This window comes from Thalassophryne amazonica, chromosome 14 (genome assembly GCF_902500255.1).
Source record: "Thalassophryne amazonica chromosome 14, fThaAma1.1, whole genome shotgun sequence".
NCBI classification, from domain to species: domain Eukaryota; kingdom Metazoa; phylum Chordata; class Actinopteri; order Batrachoidiformes; family Batrachoididae; genus Thalassophryne; species Thalassophryne amazonica.
The window spans coordinates 15,108,783-15,126,557 of NC_047116.1; the positions used below are offsets into that span (position 1 = coordinate 15,108,783).

General features: G+C 40.4%; 1 protein-coding gene across 1 annotated transcript in view; it reads left to right on the forward strand.

Moving 5' to 3' along the window:
• The window catches only part of LOC117525329 (target of Nesh-SH3), a 113,981-nt gene that overhangs the window by 18,922 nt on the left and 77,284 nt on the right, over positions 1 to 17,775 (forward strand). Inside the window, exons 2-7 of the mRNA XM_034187170.1 lie at positions 361 to 540; positions 1,522 to 1,590; positions 1,682 to 1,814; positions 2,319 to 2,500; positions 2,724 to 2,770; positions 7,478 to 7,526. Of these exons, the coding sequence (XP_034043061.1) occupies positions 361 to 540; positions 1,522 to 1,590; positions 1,682 to 1,814; positions 2,319 to 2,500; positions 2,724 to 2,770; positions 7,478 to 7,526 (660 nt within the window). The remainder of the gene's footprint in view (positions 1 to 360; positions 541 to 1,521; positions 1,591 to 1,681; positions 1,815 to 2,318; positions 2,501 to 2,723; positions 2,771 to 7,477; positions 7,527 to 17,775) is intronic.

Sequence of the window (17,775 nt, forward strand, 5' to 3'; positions counted from 1 at the left end):
TCTGCATGTGCATTATCTCACAGTGTTTTCACTTCAAAACAACAAACGCTCAACAGTTCCCAAACTAGAAGACACGCAGACGGTGCAAACCTCCACTATCACCAAACAGGACATTTGGCAAATGTTCAGAAGGGATTTCAGTAAAGCTTTGTGCAGTGTGTGTGTGTGTGGGGGGGGTAGATGCACAGTAGGGTCATGGAACACCTGATTAGAGGCAGATCCAAAAATAGCAAAACCCTTGACGGAGTGACAGCTGTAGATGGTCAGAATAGATGCATTTATTTAACTTTGGAAAGCTTCCATGTTTTCTGTAACTGAAAGGCCTAAATGGGATACTTGTGTCCTGTCCTGCCTCCTCAGTGAGACGTCAGAACATGAAAGTCCGCATCACTGCAACAGGAGACACCATCGTGATGAAGTTCTTGCGGCCGAGTCCTGACACAAAGCTGGAAGGCTACATCCTGGGCTACGGCAGCGGCATGTTCTCCAAGCAGTACATCCAGCTGCCTGAGAATGGAGAGCCCTACGAGACCGAGACTGGTACGCAAGGCTGCTGTGGTTTGTGTTTGGGGCTGTGTGGTCATAGCTCAAAATCTATTGGTCCAATTGAGTTGAGAATGAAGTGTAACCATGAGTCAGACATCTTCCCAGATTGTTTCAATCAAGGACACAAATCAGATGTTGAAAAATAGATTTTTCATTGTGGTGTTTTTATTTGCCAGAGTATAAGCTGCAGTTTTTTTTTAAACTTGTTTGGGAGGTCCTGTGACTTATGCTTTGATGCGATTTATACATCAAAAAACAAACAAACAAATTAATAATAATGACATCAACAACAACAATATTAATAATAATTATAATAATACATAAAGTAAATTAATAATAATAATAATAATAATAATAATAATAATAATAATAATAATAATATAATAATAATATAATAACAATAATAACTATAGGGCTTTCCCAGAAATTCACTCACTAAACAAAAGAAACTTCAACAATTCACAAATAAAATAAATAAATAAATAAAGAGCTTTTGAGAAAACTCAAATTAATCCTCATTTTTATTGTAGTATTTCCAACACTGTGAGTCAGCAATCAATTATATGTAAGCCAAATAATATACATTATGTTGTCCATCACACATTTTATTTGTTCATCTTGCTTTCTTTTGGAATTTAAAAGTCCTTTGGCACACACCACAAGCTAGGGCTTCCTGCAAAAATCCACTGTTCATTTCTACATACATGTCCATCTGATGTTTTATCTTCTCCAAACTGCATCCAGTAACATCCTGTATATTGTCTAAGGCATGTTTATTTGTCCATCTTGTTTATTTTTGGAATTTAAAAGCCCTTATGTTAAGTAACAGCACATGCTGTGGTGTGCACATGTTCTACACTGAGCTCCCGTTCACTGTTAATCTCACCCTCAGGTAAATGCTGTGTTAAAAAGTGAGTTCCACATCCACACACAGAAAAAAAGCTCAACAGGATTTTTTTCTTGGTTTTATCGTAGATGCTGAACCTAAGTACCTTATTGCTGTGCAGCCTGTCCCTGTCAACGAGGTGAAGAAACAGTGTTCAGGTAATGTTACCAGTGAAAGTCCTTAAGAAAAGAAAGAAAGAAACAAAAAAAGACTTCAGGTTTTGAATTGAAGTTGTTATTTTCCACTCAGGTAAAGTGCAGCTGGAAAAACCATTGCACTTGGTCATTGGGTCTGTGACGCCAACTTCAGTTCTTCTGTCTTGGGGAACACTCCTCAAAACCCCCTATGAGGTCAATGTGATGGATGAGTGTCTTGACGAAGGGTGAGTTTCACAGTCATGGAGATTCTCAGTCATCCAGGTCATAGTATCCAATTTGGTTGAGCCAGGTCAGCTGAACTTGTTTAGTTTCCTGGAGATGTTTCACTCTTCATCTGTTCTATGCTGACTGGATAGTTTTTGTTATTCTCACCTTCATGGATGTACTTGGAAAAGCTTGCAGGGTCTGGGAGGGTATTTCTGATAAGCTGAGATGTTCCATCATTGTGGCATAGCATCATTTTAACTATGGTGGGATTTTAAAGATGTTAGAAGATTTCTTTGATCATCATGAACTTTTACATACTCCGGTAATCTCTTGTATTTCTGCCGCGTCCGTGATGTTTTTGTGCATGCCCTAACATCACTAGGAGGTTTTCTGAAAGCAACAGTTTTGTGCAAAAAGTTATACTGTGGGGCGCTATGGTTGTTTTTGCATACGTCACATCGTTTTTCATTTTGTGTTGTTATATCGACAGTGGATGGTCTTTCCTTTTGTGTTTGACTCAGTCATTACACAGTGCGATATCGTGAGAGGAGTGACAACTGGAACTACCAGACCTGTCCAACGAGTAATACAGTCATTGATCATCTGAAGCCTAACACAGCCTACGAGTTTGGCGTCCAGCCCAACACCGAGGACATCATTGGAGAATGGAGCAAACCAGTCATCCACAATACAAGCCTTGGAGGTATATATCATGTGAAAAAAAAAAGTTTTCAAAAAACAATCAACAGTTATACAACCAAGACAATTTTACATGCCATCACTGGAGAGGAATCCTCTTGTTTGATCATCGAAGATAATTTGCATGTTGAGTAAAGCCTGTTTTAGTATAAGTCAGCCATGTGTTTTCCCCTTTGTATTAGTTCCACTGTCTTGATGTCAACTTTTTTTTGTTCTTGTATTTACAGAAAAGGCCATTCAGAATCTTTTTAAACCACGTCCTGTCAAGCCTGTGGTATGTTTTGGGCACATTCTTCTCACAACTTGTCTGCAGCAACAGTTTAGAGCAAAATTGTTATTATTATTATTATTATTATTATTATTATTATAAAGCACATCGCTCAGGATTTCAAGCAAAAATATATTTTCTGCAGTATAAGTACCTTTTTTAAAACTAGTTTTCTGAGGTCTTGTGACTTATATACAGAAAAGTCACATATTTGTTGTTGATAATAATAATAATAATAATAATAATAACAATAATAATTAGATTTCCAAGCAAATATAAGGGTCCCAGCACACTCCCTTTCCCCTGGTCATCACAGATACAGACCAGTCTCAAGCAGGGACAACAGAGAAGCCTCAGGCAAGATCTGCATGATTTTTAGAGCATGTTATTGCTCTGAAATTCATAAAAATATGCTTTACAGAACCATCTACTGGCACAATTCTACCAAATTTGGCACTGTGGTTATAACAGAAGTCATCCATACATCTGCCAAATTTCATCCCAATTGGTTATCCCATTTATTAAACACATCATAAAGTAAATAGCTTTGCATTTTGTCAAACTCAAAGCAACCCCCCCCCCCCCCCAAAAAAACAAAAACAAACAAACCTGTAAACAGAGCAAAACATTTCAAAGTTTCTGGCCAAATTTCTCAGAGTCATGAAGCACAGAACATTTTGACACCAATCTGGCCTTTCTGTGTCAAAAATCCAGAAACGAGTTCACATTGGCCTATTTTGCATATTTCCGAATTTTGCCAAAAATGTATCAAGGCACAAATGGGTGTGGCCTATACCAGTTGAAATCGCTCACTTCACCGATCACAACAGTATAAGTTTTCTATGCTGTCTGAAATTTCACGTTATTATAAGTTGTTTCTGTCAAAACATATTTATTATTTATAGCGCCACCTAGCGGCTTTTACGGGCATTTTCTGTATATGGTTAGGTTATTGTGTGTTCTAACAACCTGCTAAATTTCATGCCATTTGGTAATGCCACTAATGAGAAAACCTGGTCAAACTCAAAGTCAGGAAACGTAAACAAAGTAAAAAAAAATCAAGGTTTTTGGCTAAATTTGTCAGAATTTCAGAATCACGCTTCAGAGAAAGTTTTGACACCAATCTGGCTTTTTTGCATCAAAAATCCCGAGGCGGGTTCGTGCCAGCCTATTCTACATATTTCGCAAATTGGAAAAGCCTATCCTGGCACAAAGAGGCGTGGCCTATACCACTGGAAAGAGCTTAATTTACCGACTGCAACAGTATAAAGGTTTCAGATGTTCAGACAGATCACAATTTATTTGAAGCTGTTTTTTTTTTAAAGCAGTTTTATTATTTATAGCGCCACCTAGCATTTTTTGCTGGCCATTTACTGGCTCTACACACCATAAACAGTTTCTGGTTGAAGCTGGAAAATTTGACAGCATTTGGCTGTTAAAGAGGTGATTTATCATCATCTTTATTCTGACAGTAAAACAACACCTTGTAGGACTCTCACAGAAAAGCTACATGAAATTTTGAGCAATTTGTACATTTGAAATTCAAATTAAACATGTCATCTAGTGGTGCAGTTACACCAAGTTTGGCACTGGAACTGTAACAGAGGCCATGCATATACCTGCTCAATTTCCTGCCCTTCGGTGATCCCATTAATGAGAAAATGCATCAAGAAGTGAACTCAATGCCATGAAAATTGTAAACAGCAACAAATTTGAAGGTTTGTAATGCAATTATTGAGATTTGCCAACCAGAGAACGTTTTAACACCAGTCTGGCATTTCTACATCAAAAATCCAGAGACAAGCTCATGTGGGCCAGTTTAGCATATTTTGTAATATTGCGAAAAAATATTCCAAGCGCGAATGTACATGGCCTACATAGTTAGAATGGGCTCACTCCACCAATCGCAGCTGTATAAAGTAAGTAAAATTTCCTGTGGTTGACCCCATGGATCAAAAGTTATTAGTAGTGCTAACACATTTTTATGAAGTATAGCGCCACCTAGCGTTTTTCACTGGCTATTTTTTGTATACGGTAAGTTTTTTCTGACATCTTCTAACCCTGTAAATTTCTTATTTCATCTCTGCCTGGTTTAGGCTGTCCAAATACTTTTTTTGCCTATAAAAAAAACAAAACAAAAAAACAATACAAAAACCAGCACCAAAACAAGAGGGTGAACAAAATGTAGACAGAAACCACATGCAAAACACAGTCCAGAACAGATCAGATTCTAAAAAGTCCCAATTTTAAGAGAATGTGCTGTTGCTTCTCGGCTGTACCCTTCAAACCGGCCAAAATTAAGAGGTTACATGGGTTTTATAAGGAACAGAGGAGGAGTAAATTATCTGTATTTCTTTCAGCCTGAGCCATGTTATATCTCATATAACCAAACAGAGCTTGAATCAGCTGCTGCCTCATTTCATTCATTAAAATCACAGAAGCAACACGTATATATATATAAGACAACCCGAAATAAAAGAGAAATAGTGCTTTTCACAAACTGGACCTCATTTCTGGCATAAAATACAGTCGCTTACTCATCAATATAACTTTGTTGTCATTTGGAGTCTGTGAGTCAAACCAGCTGTCTCGGGTGGGTGTGTAGTCGTCCAGTGGTCCAGCAAAAACCCAGGTCCCAGATCCAGTTTTGGTGACAGCACCTCAGCCAGAGAGAAAGAGAGTAGAATCGTGAACTGGAACTGACAGCACAGAAAGCACTAGTTCCCAGCAGTGTACGAGGTCTATTAGAAAAGTATCCGACCTTATTATTTTTTCAAAAACCATATGGATTTGAATCACGTGTGATTACATCAGACATGCTTGAACCCTCGTGGGCATGCGAGAGTTTTTTCACGCCTGTCGGTTACGTCATTCGCCTGTGGGCAGTCTTTGAGTGAGGAATCGTCCACCCTCTTGTCGATTTTTTCATTGTTTAGGAATGGCTCAGAGACTGTTGCTTTGTTTGATAAAAATTTTTTCAAAACTGTAAGGCACAACTGAGTGGACACCATTCAATAAATTCAGCTGGTTTTCGGTAAAAATTTTAACGGCTGATGAGAGATTTTGGTCTGGTAGTGTCGCTTTAAGGACGGTCCTCGGCGCCTGACGGCGATCTGCGCTTCGAGGCGGCAGCGTCTCGCCGTTTCAAGTTGAAAACTTCCACATTTCAGGCTCTGTTGACGCAGTAAGTCGTCAGAGAACAGAGAACTTTCAGAAGAAGTCAGCATGAGGAGTTTATTCGGACATTCCATTGTTAACGGTCATTTTGTAATGAAAGAACGTGCGGGCAGAGTCGCATGTCGGGCTGGACCCGACCGCGGGGGGTCGCGGCAGGAAAAACACCTCCGTTGGAAATCTTAACGGGCAAGTTGGAACATGCCCAAGCTGTTAAACAATTTCTCAGTTACTCACTTGTTGAAAGCCATTAAAAGCCGCCTGAATTCTACAAATGGTTTTCAACACGGAGGTGTTTTTCCTGTCACAGCGCACACAGATTTGCCGAGTCGTCACGGAAACGACTCGGCGAATTTGCGCGTACGTCTTTCATTAAAAAAATGTCCTTAAACAGTGGAATGTCCGCATAAATTCCTCATGCCGGCCTCTTCTGAATCTTCTCTGTTCTCTCACGATGTCCTGGGTGAATTAAGCCTTAAATTAGGATGTTTTAAGCTCGAAACAGGCCGACGACAGCGCCTGGAAGCGCTGCAGGACGTCCCGCTCCGTGGGAAGTCCTTACACCGACAGAAACACCCCATAATCTCTCATCAGCCGTTAAACTTTTCACAGAAAACCATCTTAATTTCTCGAATAGTGTCCAGTGTCAAAATTTTGATAAAGCAACGCGCGCCGTCTCGAGCAGCGTGTGAAAAAAGGAATTCAGCCGAGAGGGCAGGACCACATCTCACTCAAGGCCTGCCCTCAGGGAAATGACATCACCGACACGCGTGAAAAAACTCACGCATGCGCACGAGGGTTCAAGCATGATTGGTGTAATCGCATGTCATTCAAATCCATATAGTTAAAAAAAAAATAAAAGGGTCGGTTTATTATCTAAGAGACCTCGTATATGAGCTTTATTGTATTTTAACAGGTGCAACTTTTAAGCTGGTGTGACTAACATGCTGGAAAACACCGGAGATCCTGGGGCATAAATGACCCTTTATTTACATATTTATAAACTGAGTTGGTCTTCAACAGGTGGCAGGAATTAAAGTACAGGTTGCCCTTCCTTCTGTTTGTCTCAATAAATATTTCATTCCCGGTGTGTGTATATTTGGAAGATCAGAACATGTGTTCTTTTCTCTGGAGCGTTTGCCTCATCCGTTTTCCATCCCAGTGCAAAATGGAAACAGCACTGGTGCAGCCAGAGCGGTCCGAGCCCACAATGATCTGTGGCTGGTTAACGTGCAGAGCGTGACATAAGATGGTGATGAGAAGAGAAAGGCTGCTTTGGGTTTGTGTTTTGTCATGTGGTCCTGGCTTCGTGTCTGCTGAGAAGCTGCCACAACACTGGGCCTTCCACACGGAAACTTCACTTAGCAAATTTCCCACCTGGGAGTTTAAGGATTCAACATGGAATAAAAAGCCTCAGAGTTACATAACGGGGAGAAAAGAGAGGAAAAAATTCAGTGGGGATTTAAAAATAAGTCATGTGATTTGTGATCTGTTCCAAAATTAATAGTAACTTTATCTGCTTTTTTTTTGGTCTTACAGAAACCTGTTGCGGGAGCTCGACCTTCCATCCCATTTTCTCCTCGTCACGGTAAGAAGCTGCTTTAAGTCTAACCCACAGAATCATATCTAAAAAACTGTTAGATTTTTCTTTTTTAAAGATTCAGTAAAATATATTTTTAATCATTTGTTCATGGTGGTATTTGTCTTGTTCTTCTTCCAACATTCCTCTTCCAACATTCCAGTTGACATTTTTGGGTTGTCTTGATTATAAAAACTTGACTTTAATCAAAGTGACATGACCAGAAATTGTCTTTGGCCTTTTTGGTCTTTCCAAGTTGTGAACTTGTCATTACAAATACCGAATGACACTTAATGACAGCAGTCATAAATGTCTATGACATTGACATAATGTTTATGACACCTTCATAACTGTGTCATGTGCCAGTTATGACAGTATCATGACACTATTATGATACCTTCAAGTAAAGTGTTACATTTTTCTGATAAGTATAATGAAGAAGACACTCTGCTGTTGCTTCTGAATGCAGAACAGTTGATGAAGATTCACAGAATCTCTCTCAAGCTTAATATACTGTTTTTCAGTGTTAATTGACTGTATTTTTTTATGTAAATCTACTATCCATTCTAGGTTAATCTACTGTCTTTTATGTTAATCTACTGTCTTTATGTTAATATACTGTATTTTTTATGTAAATCTACTATCCTTTCTAGATTAATCTACTGTCTTTTATGTTAATCTACTGTCTTTTCAATGTTACTCTACTGTATTTTTTATGTTAATCTATGATTCTTTCTAGTTTAATCTACTGTCTTTTATGTTAATCTACTGTCTTTCAATGTTAATATACTGTTTTTTCTATGTCAATCTACTGTTATATACATACATACATACATCTTCAATTGCCTGTCCAGATTGGGGTGCGGGGGCAGCAGCTCCAGTAGGTGACCCCAAACTTGCCTTTCCCGTGCCACATTAACCACCTCTGACTAGGGGATCCCGAGGCGTTCCCAGTCCAGTGGTGATATAACTCTCCACCTAGTTCTGGGTCTTTCCTAGGTTCTCCTCCCATTTGGTCATGCCTGGAACACCTCCCTAGGGAGGTGCCCAGGGGGCATCCTTACCAGATGGCTGAACCACCTCAGCTGGCTCCTTTCAATATAAAGGAGCAGCGGCTCTACTCTGAGCGCCTCTTGAATGACTGAACTCCCGAGGAAGCCCATTTTGGCTGTTTGTACCCTTCAGTCTAGTTCTTTGGTCACGATCCAACCCTCGTGACTATAGGTGAGAGCAAGAATGAAGATTGACCAGTACATCGAAAGCTTCGCCTTTTGACTGCGCTTCCTTTTCATTACAACAGTACTGTAGAACGTATACAGTACCATCCCCGATTGTGCCGATTCTCCTGCCAGTCTCATGCTCCATTGTCCCCATGTTAATCAGTGAAATCACCTGCTGGAGTCAGTGGCTGCAAAGAAAACCTGCACCCTTTCGGCCCTTTCTGGAACAGTTTGGACACCACTGCTCTAGGGGTTGTAAGGTTAGACCTTACTTATACGTTGTTGTGATTTGGCGCTATGTAAATAAAATAAAATAAAATAAAATTATTTCCTACTACTTTTTACTCTTTATTTTATGCATGTTGTAATTTATTGTTATCTTTTTACTCTTTATTTTATGCATATTCTAATTTTATTATCTTTTTACTCTTTATTTTATGCACATTGTAATTTTATTGTTGTTTTTAATTCATTTATTTACAATTTGGGGTAACTTGGTGCCTATTTTTTAATTATGTACAGCACTTTGGTCAGCTGCTGTTGTTTTAAATGTGCTTTAGAAATAAAGGTAGAGTTGAGTTGAGTCTGTTATTTAATGTGTGTTCTCTGTTAATGTCACAAAATGTGAAAACAAATAAAACTATGAAGGCATTTAGAGGGCAAAACTCTCCAAACGGTTTTCTTTTTTTAAAGGTTTAATGGCATTATGGCATGTTGGGAGCCCCATTTTATGACACTGTAGCAGGTTTGTCTTTCAGCAGATCCAGATCCTAATATATGTCTAATTTAATCAAGATCAGTGTATTTGTTTTTAGAATTTGATCAAAATGTCAAGAATGGTCCATCATTCCATGCAAAAGAAGGATGAATCAGAATTCAAAGCTGGCCCCTGATCCTCTCTGGAGAGGATTGGTGGATATCGGCCTCACAAACAAACAGAACTGTGCAACAATCAGACGAGAATGAAAGCATGCTGTAGCTTCCTTGGTGGATGCAACTATTTAAACATATGCGAGCCAAAGATTTGGGCCAAATCTGTGTTCTCAGTCCAATTTGCCAAAACATAACAAGTATCATTTGTTTAGGATTAGGATTATTGCCATGTAATTCATTAATTCATTCATTTTCTGAACCTGCTTAGTTGTCTTGAGCGTCATGGGGGCTGGCGACTATCTCAATGATCACTGGACAAAAGGTGAAGAACATCTTAGACTGGCCACATGGAGGAACATAATCGCACTGTCACTCACATCCTACAGTCATTCATTTATTTTCTGTGCCTTATCCGGTTCTGGGTCGCAGTGGCAGCAGACGAAGCAGCTCAGCCTACACTTCCCTCTCCTCAGTCAAGCCCTCTAATGCTTTCTAGGGGATCCCAAAGTCTTCCCAAGCCATCTGGGGAATGTAAAACCTCCATCTTGTCCTGCGTCTTAACCCCTGGCCTTCCTCCCAGTTGAACATGCCTGGGAAGACCTCCCTAGGTAGACAACCAGGGAGGTTCCTGATCAGATGCAAACCACCTCACCCTTCAATGTGAAGAAGCAGCGGCTCTACTCTGAATCCCTCTGGGATATTCAAGCTCCTCACCCCCCCCCATCCCTGACTTTAACCCAGGTACCCAATGAAGGAACCTCATTTCTATCTCTTGTATCCACGACCTTGTCCCCTCCCTGCATCAACACCATCATATCATATCTTATCATAGTGGAGGGGTTTGTGAGCTCCAGTGATCCTGGTAGCTGTATTGTCTGGAGCATCAGCTCTTAGTAGGACCTCGCATGGGAAATTGGTCCCAGGTGAGGAGACAGACAATTTAAAGTCAACAATTCAACTAACCTGCGCGTTTTTGGCTGTAGGAGGAAGCCAAAGCATGTGGAGGGAACCCACGCAAACATAGGACGAACATGTAAACTCCACAAACAAAGGAACAGGTTGGATTCAAACCCAGAACCTTATCTCTGTGACGTAGCAGTGCTAACCACAAAGCTGCACAAAACTCCTAGTACGATGTAGTGCATTCGACATTCCTTTTGTTGAAGAGTCAAAATCAATCCATGTTATTCATCCAAACTGAAGGGATTTGCCTGAAAACATTTGAACCTTTCCGGCTCTGATACTGATTGGATGCGAAAATCACGCAGTTGTTTTTCTTCCAGCCACATATTGAACTTTACACTATTTTTTTTTCTGCAGGAGATAAGACATCTGCCAATTCAACATGCAGATCCACTCTGGATTTACTGTGGCCACCCCGAGTGCAAACAAGGGAGCAGCCGATGAGTCTTACTTTCTTACTATAAGGCATCTGCAAAAATGAAAAATGGATCACAAGTATGAGAAAAATGCCAAACTTGCAATCATTTAGATAGATAGATAGATATATACTTTTAATGTCCCCATGGGGAAATTTGTCTTGGACTTCTCAAAAATCATGACCCATACAAAGATACAGAACAAGACATAAACAGTTCATAACAATAAATAAATAAATACATAAATAAAGAATAAAAATAAATAAAAAAAAAACATACAAGTACTAAAACCTCCTAATGTGCCTGATTGTTAGCGGTGTTTATTATGATATTTGTTAAGGGCTATGATTGATATAGGAACAAAAGAGTTCCTATATCTATTCAGTCTGCAATGGGGGACTCTGAAACGCCGGCCCGATGGTAGCAACTCGTATTTTTAATACAAAGGCTTATATGAGAACAGACCTTTCCTCTCACAAAGTGAGCACAGCCGGACTAAAATACTCTGTTTCTGGGGGCTTTGCCAAAGTATCCAATAGTTATCATGTGATGAATGTCTGAGGTTGTGTGCTGGGGGCTTTAGGGTAAGAGTTGTGGTTAAGTAATAGTGATATTCACAGCGGTTTCACACGGATTTTTGACAATGTTGGAAGCGAAAATCATTGCATATTCCAGCGCAGACTCGCCAAACTTTTTATGTCCAATAACAACGAAATATCCCAAATGTTTCTTGGAATAAGACCAAGTTGGCTAATCTGTACACATTCATGCAGCTGCAAATAAATGATTGAAAGCTGAAATGTCAGCACTCTGATTACCAACCTATACAGGCAGTGAGAACACAATAAAGAGGAGGAAGAAGAAGATGGGAAACAAACAAACAAACAAAGCATCAAAAGATAACATGAGGCTGGTTGTGTGGAAAAGCCAGATTAAACAGAACCCCTCAGAAAAAAAATAGCAAACGAGGGGAGTGAAGAGAGGGAGAACGAGGTCACTGCTCTTTCCAGAGAAAGAAAGCAGCAGAGGGATGAAGAACTATGTGGGAGGGTATGGGGGAGTAGGTGTGTCTGGCTTCTTTTCTGTCTCCTCCCTCTATTATAGAGGTATAGATGGAACAGGCTGTGTCCAAAATCCCAGTCCGGTGAGCTGCACTAGTCCTGAGAACCACAAGCTCAGAGAAGTAGTCCAGCTACCGCAGAAAGAACCCACCTGTAGCTACACTACAAACTGCAGCCATCGTAAAGAACTCCTGTTGTGAGTCAGCTTGTTGCACCTGAGACTCATCGGCGGAGATGAAGATGCTGATGCAGCAGTTGCAAAACTTCCTGGTCCTTCTCCTTGTGGGCTTCATCGCTGGAATAGTGCTGTCGGGACCCCCCAGTGCCCACAGCAGCAGAGGTGGGTGATACCTACATGACTCCTACCTGGACACAGTCAACATTTACATATTTGAGAGTTGCATGTGCATCATCGCTGTGTGTTGTTTAATTTTTTTTTTTTTTTTTTGGTGTTCATACAAGTCAAAGTGCAGTTTGAAATTGAGATTTGTGTGTTGTGTCAGTTTTGCCTTTGCTGGATTTAAGCGCTGACTTGCTTCTTGCACGCAAGGCTAAATCTGAATATGGCGTAACGTTTTATATTTGTTAAATTGCATTCCTTCGGAAATTTGTCAAAGATGATGACCACATGCGGCTGTCATATAGCTCTATTTTTTCCCAACATATTTGTTTTCTGTCTTCTGCAAACAGTTCGCTCTGCCTTATTAAGTATCTCGTGTCGATTATACATGTCCAAAATGCACAATTATGGTAAAAATGAGGGATCAGAGAGAGAAGTGTTGGGTTTTGAGATCTATTTTAGGTCTGTATATGTAGTAAACCCATTACAAATCTGTGCTGCTGTCATCAGAAATGGCCTGGGCATGTTTTCGGAATGTTTTCGGATGACGCCTCATTTTGTTTTCATGCACCTTATTTATTTTTCTCTGTTCGTGAGCTCACTGCTTAAGTGTGAGCAACAAAGATGCGAGGAAAAGATGCCCATGAGGATAACACTGATGCAAGTAAGATGTCAGAAATGCAACCTAAGAAACACAACACAAAATCTAATTAAAGTGTCTCCAGGGTGGACGCCAAAGGTTTGACTCGTGGACAGCTCTGCCAATGCACACACTGATTGTATACGAATATTATATAATTGTTTAAATTTTAAAAAGTGCTGATAAAATTCTTGCATGATTAGATGTCTACTGCCTTATAAATCTGTGTGTAATTAGGAATTCTCACAGTCCTTTTTTGGGGAAAAAGCTGGTTCCCCCACAATTTTCCCCCATGTTTTCTCATTTTCTTACTGCAGGGTGTGCAGACAAAAATATACACAATTCTGCCTTCCACATAGCTGAAACAATACTTCACAGTCATCCATCCACACTGTCACCCTGTCAAGATTTTGACTGCAATAAAAGTAATTTGAGTTGAGTCAGAATGAAGACGTAAGCATCATGGAAGTGGAACTGTGGCCGCTGCCAATGTTAACTCACTGGCTCGACTTGGCTTCCAGACAAATCCCAGTGTGCAGCTTTGGGAGTGGATGAAAGAAGTTGTGTTTGTTATTGCCTTGGGAGGGGAGTTTATTTGTCCTATCTTGGGTATTAAGAGGGGGGTTTGCTATGCAGTGAAGCCTGGTTGTCTTTTTTGTGTTGTAGCTCTTCTGAGATGATGTGGCAGCATTGGAGTTTAGGTTTTGGTGATTTGTTTGGTGATCTGTAATTCCATCCATTTGTTTGTCCATTTGTCAGTTGATGCTGATGAACTTGTCATGATGAAAAGTGTTGGAATATTATCCAGCAAGGTCTTCTCTCAGCTGATGTGCTTGGAAAACCTACAAAGCGACACTTTCATTGGGCAACCCCCCAAAAATAATGCCTAGTGAATGGCAAAATACTGGAATTTTGTAGTAACTTTGCCCTGAATAGCAGGTGACTCAATGGTATAGAAGTTGCACTACCAACTTAAAGACTGGGGTTTGATTCCAGGTGTGGTCACATTTGTGTTTTCACAGTCCAGCCAGCTGGAAATGAGTACTGGTCTTAGCTAGGGATGTAACCTAAAATGAACTGCTGTCACATGGGATCACAGGATGAATTGTACACTCTAGAAAAATTCATGCTACGGTATCTTGGAATAAGCTCTTGGTTGGTCTAAATAGAAGAAAACATGGCCTCAGTAGGGGTCCACTTGGGAGTGGAGCGAGTAGATAAGTGCCAAATGGCGGGGCCTGCATCCAAAAGCCTGGTTTGGCTCATTCCAAGAAGTAACTTGGGCTTGTCACTTTGGGGTCACTACCGTCAGGGACATAGCAAACAGATGCCATGCAAAACAGGTGACATTAAAGTCTGATTGCAGGTCATTATGGAGGTCTTGGTGACTCAGTCCCTGGTTACAACACATGTTGCGCTTGGCGAGATAATATTTGGAAGCTTGCTGATATGCTGCAGCTGCTATTGTGTTTTCAGTGTGGCGCTAATCATCATACACAAATAGTACTTCACATCATAACAGGAAAGAAAAGTTTTTGTTTTGCTAAATCGCTGGTTTGGGAGCAGCCTTACATTAACTGCTGGCCTCATATCACACTCCATTTTTGTTCACATAGGACTTCAAGAAGCTTGTTTTAAGGCTAACTACCTGCTAAGCTAGCAGGCTAGCTGAATGATAAAATTGCTTGCTGTCATTTCTTAAAACTGTCTGTAAACTGCAGTGATAAAGTAGGCCTATGTGTTAAGACTTGTTTACAGTCTGTTATTGCAGATTTTTATGATTAAAAAACCCCCACAAAGTTTATATGTCTATGCCCACCAACACATGTTTTCACAGGTTTCTCCCATAGTTCATATCTATCATCCGGGCCTTCCCTGTGTTGTTATCCTCTGATGAAACTCCTTCCATTTGTATGACCAAGTGAATGAAATCAAGTGACTTAAACACATTCTACAAATCCAATAATAATTTCAACCTTGCGACCTTCAATATGATTCAAAGGTGTATGTATAAAAGCTGTTCTGAGCAAGAAGATAGGCCCACAAGGTTAACGTTAGCTGTTAGCTTATAGCTCATAGATGTAGCTCTGGTTTAGATGTCAAAGCAGAAAGGGCATACCACCAAATAAATCTTAAGTACAGTGGGAGAAATAAGTATTTGACCCCCTCTCAGTTTTGCAGGTTTCCCACCTACAAAGAATGGAGAGGTCTGTATTTTTTTAATCATAGGTGCACTTCAACTGTGAGAGACAGGAACTAAAAAAAAAAAAAAAAAAAAAAAATCCAGAAAATCACATTGTATTGATTTTTAAATAATTAATTTGCATTTTATTGAATGAAATAAGTATTTGATCCCCTAGAAAAATAGACCTTAACAGTTGGTACAGAAACATTCGTCTGCCATTACAGAGGTCAGACATTCCTGTAGTTCTTGACCAAGTTTGCACACTGCAACAGGGATTTTGGTCCACTCCTCCATACAGATCTTCTCCAGATCTTTATGGCTGGAGTTTTAGCTCCCTCCAAAGATTTTCTATTGAGTTCAGGTCTGGAGACTGGTTCGGCCACTCCAGGACCTTGGAATGCTTCTTACGGAGCCCCTCCTTAGTTGCCCTGGCTGTGTGTTTGGGGTCATTGTCATGCTGGAAGACCCAGCCACGACCCATCTTCAGTGCTCTTACTGAGGGAAGGAAGTTGTTTGCCAAAATCTTGCAATACATGACTCCATCCATCCTCCCTTCAATACAGTGCAGTCGTCCTGTCCCCTTTGCAGAAGAGCACCCCCAGAGTATGATGTTTCCACCCCCATGCTTCACGGTTGGGATGGTGTTCTTGGGGTTATTCTCATCCTCTAAACACAGCAAGTGGAGTTGATTCTAGAAAGCTCTATTTTGGTCTCATCTGACCACATGACTTTCTCCCATGCCTCCTCTGGATCATCCAGATGGTCACTGGTGAACTTCAAACAGGCCTGGACTGTGCTGGCTTGAGCAGGGGGACGTTGCTGCCCTGCAGGATTTTAAACAATGGACGGCATTGTGTGTTACTAATGTAATCTTTGCGACTGTGATCCCAGCTATCTTCAGGTCATTGACCAGGTCCTCCTGTGTAGTTCTGAGCTTTCTCAGAATCATCCTTACCCCACGAAGTGAGATCTTGCATGGAATCCCAGACCGAGGGAGATGGACAGTCATCTTGTGTTTCTTTCACTTTCTAATAAATAATCATAACAGTTGTTGTCGTCCTCTCACCAAGCTGCTTGCCTGTTGTCCTGTAGCCCATGCCAGCCTTGTGCAGGTCTACAGTTTTATTCCTTGATGTTCTTAGACAGCTCTTTGGTCTTGGCCATGGGGACAGGTTGGAGTGTGATTGATTGTGTGCACAGGTGTCTTTTATACAGGTAACAAGTTCAAACAGGTGCAATGCCTTGTGGGCCTTGTGGTTACAAGATGTTCAAAATGTACAAAATTACATAAAACATGAACAAATGCTAAGTTGATAAGACACACTAAGTGGATAAGGACCTGGCCTGCCAAATTACCACCAGAGGTGGGTAATCCTGGAACCAGTGAGTAAAATACCTACCACATATTTGTTCCATTCACCCACTAAACCAGCTGATTCTAATTCGTTCAACTCTTCAGGCAGGTAACAAGTTGCCAACAAGTTGTCCGCAGCTGCTAATAAAGTAACTTTTCAAAGTAACTTTCAAAGTAACTGTGGTAACGCTGTTCTTTGTTCTACCGGCTGCCACACGCTCTGTGCTGGATGCTGCGTATATAAATAATTATTTTGTGGCGGATTAATCATTTTTTTCTGGCAAATTGGCTGTTGAAAATGGCTCTGATCACTTCCTGGATCACAGAGGAGGCTGCAGCCAAACCGTTCGCGCACCTAACAAGCTGCAGAAAGCTTTTTGAGCCGTCTAAAAAGGTAATTATTTGACTTGTTTACATTGTCAATGCTGATAAAACAGTTGCGTGTTTTTTCCTTCTTATGTGCAGCCGTTAAAGTATTTATTTTTATGTTTATAACAGATTTAATTTAAATTTAATTTAACTTCTTGTTATAATCGTTCAGACGAGCTGCACTCTGATGTGATCCGCTGACGTCATCACTCGCTTTGTTCACTGCGTGTTTACTCCAGTCAACTTGTCCAAGTCCAGCAAATGGTCCAGAGGCTGTGGTGTTAGTGTAAATAGTGATGCTGAAAAGCCCAAGTGCGCTTCTCTTATGACCGCAATGCAGATGGTGTGCATGTGCAACACGTGCGCAATGCATTCTCAATACATCTGTAATACCTCCGTGATAATCACAATGCGTCTGATCCGTTTCCTCAATACATGCGTTATACATCCGTGATTGTTCCTCATATATTCGCTGTACATTATTAATATATCCGTAATTCATACTGAGACATCTGTCATTTTTGGCCACTTTTGTTGTGGATGACAGCGAACGCCCCGACATTTGTATACTCAATTCATGTGCAATTAATTCCCTCCCCAGTAGGACTGGGCCCTTAGATATTACTCTTTTGAAAAAACAGACGGGCCACTTGAATTTTCAATAGGCGGTAACGTAAGGGGTCAATTGAAGAATTACATAGGGGTCAAATATAAAGATGCTCCAGTCATATTGAAAACTACACCACATTATTTGTCTGAATGTAAAGATTCCATAAAGGTATAGTTTGGACTATCCATGACTGAATTCTATAGAGTTATGGGGTAAAAACAACAAGA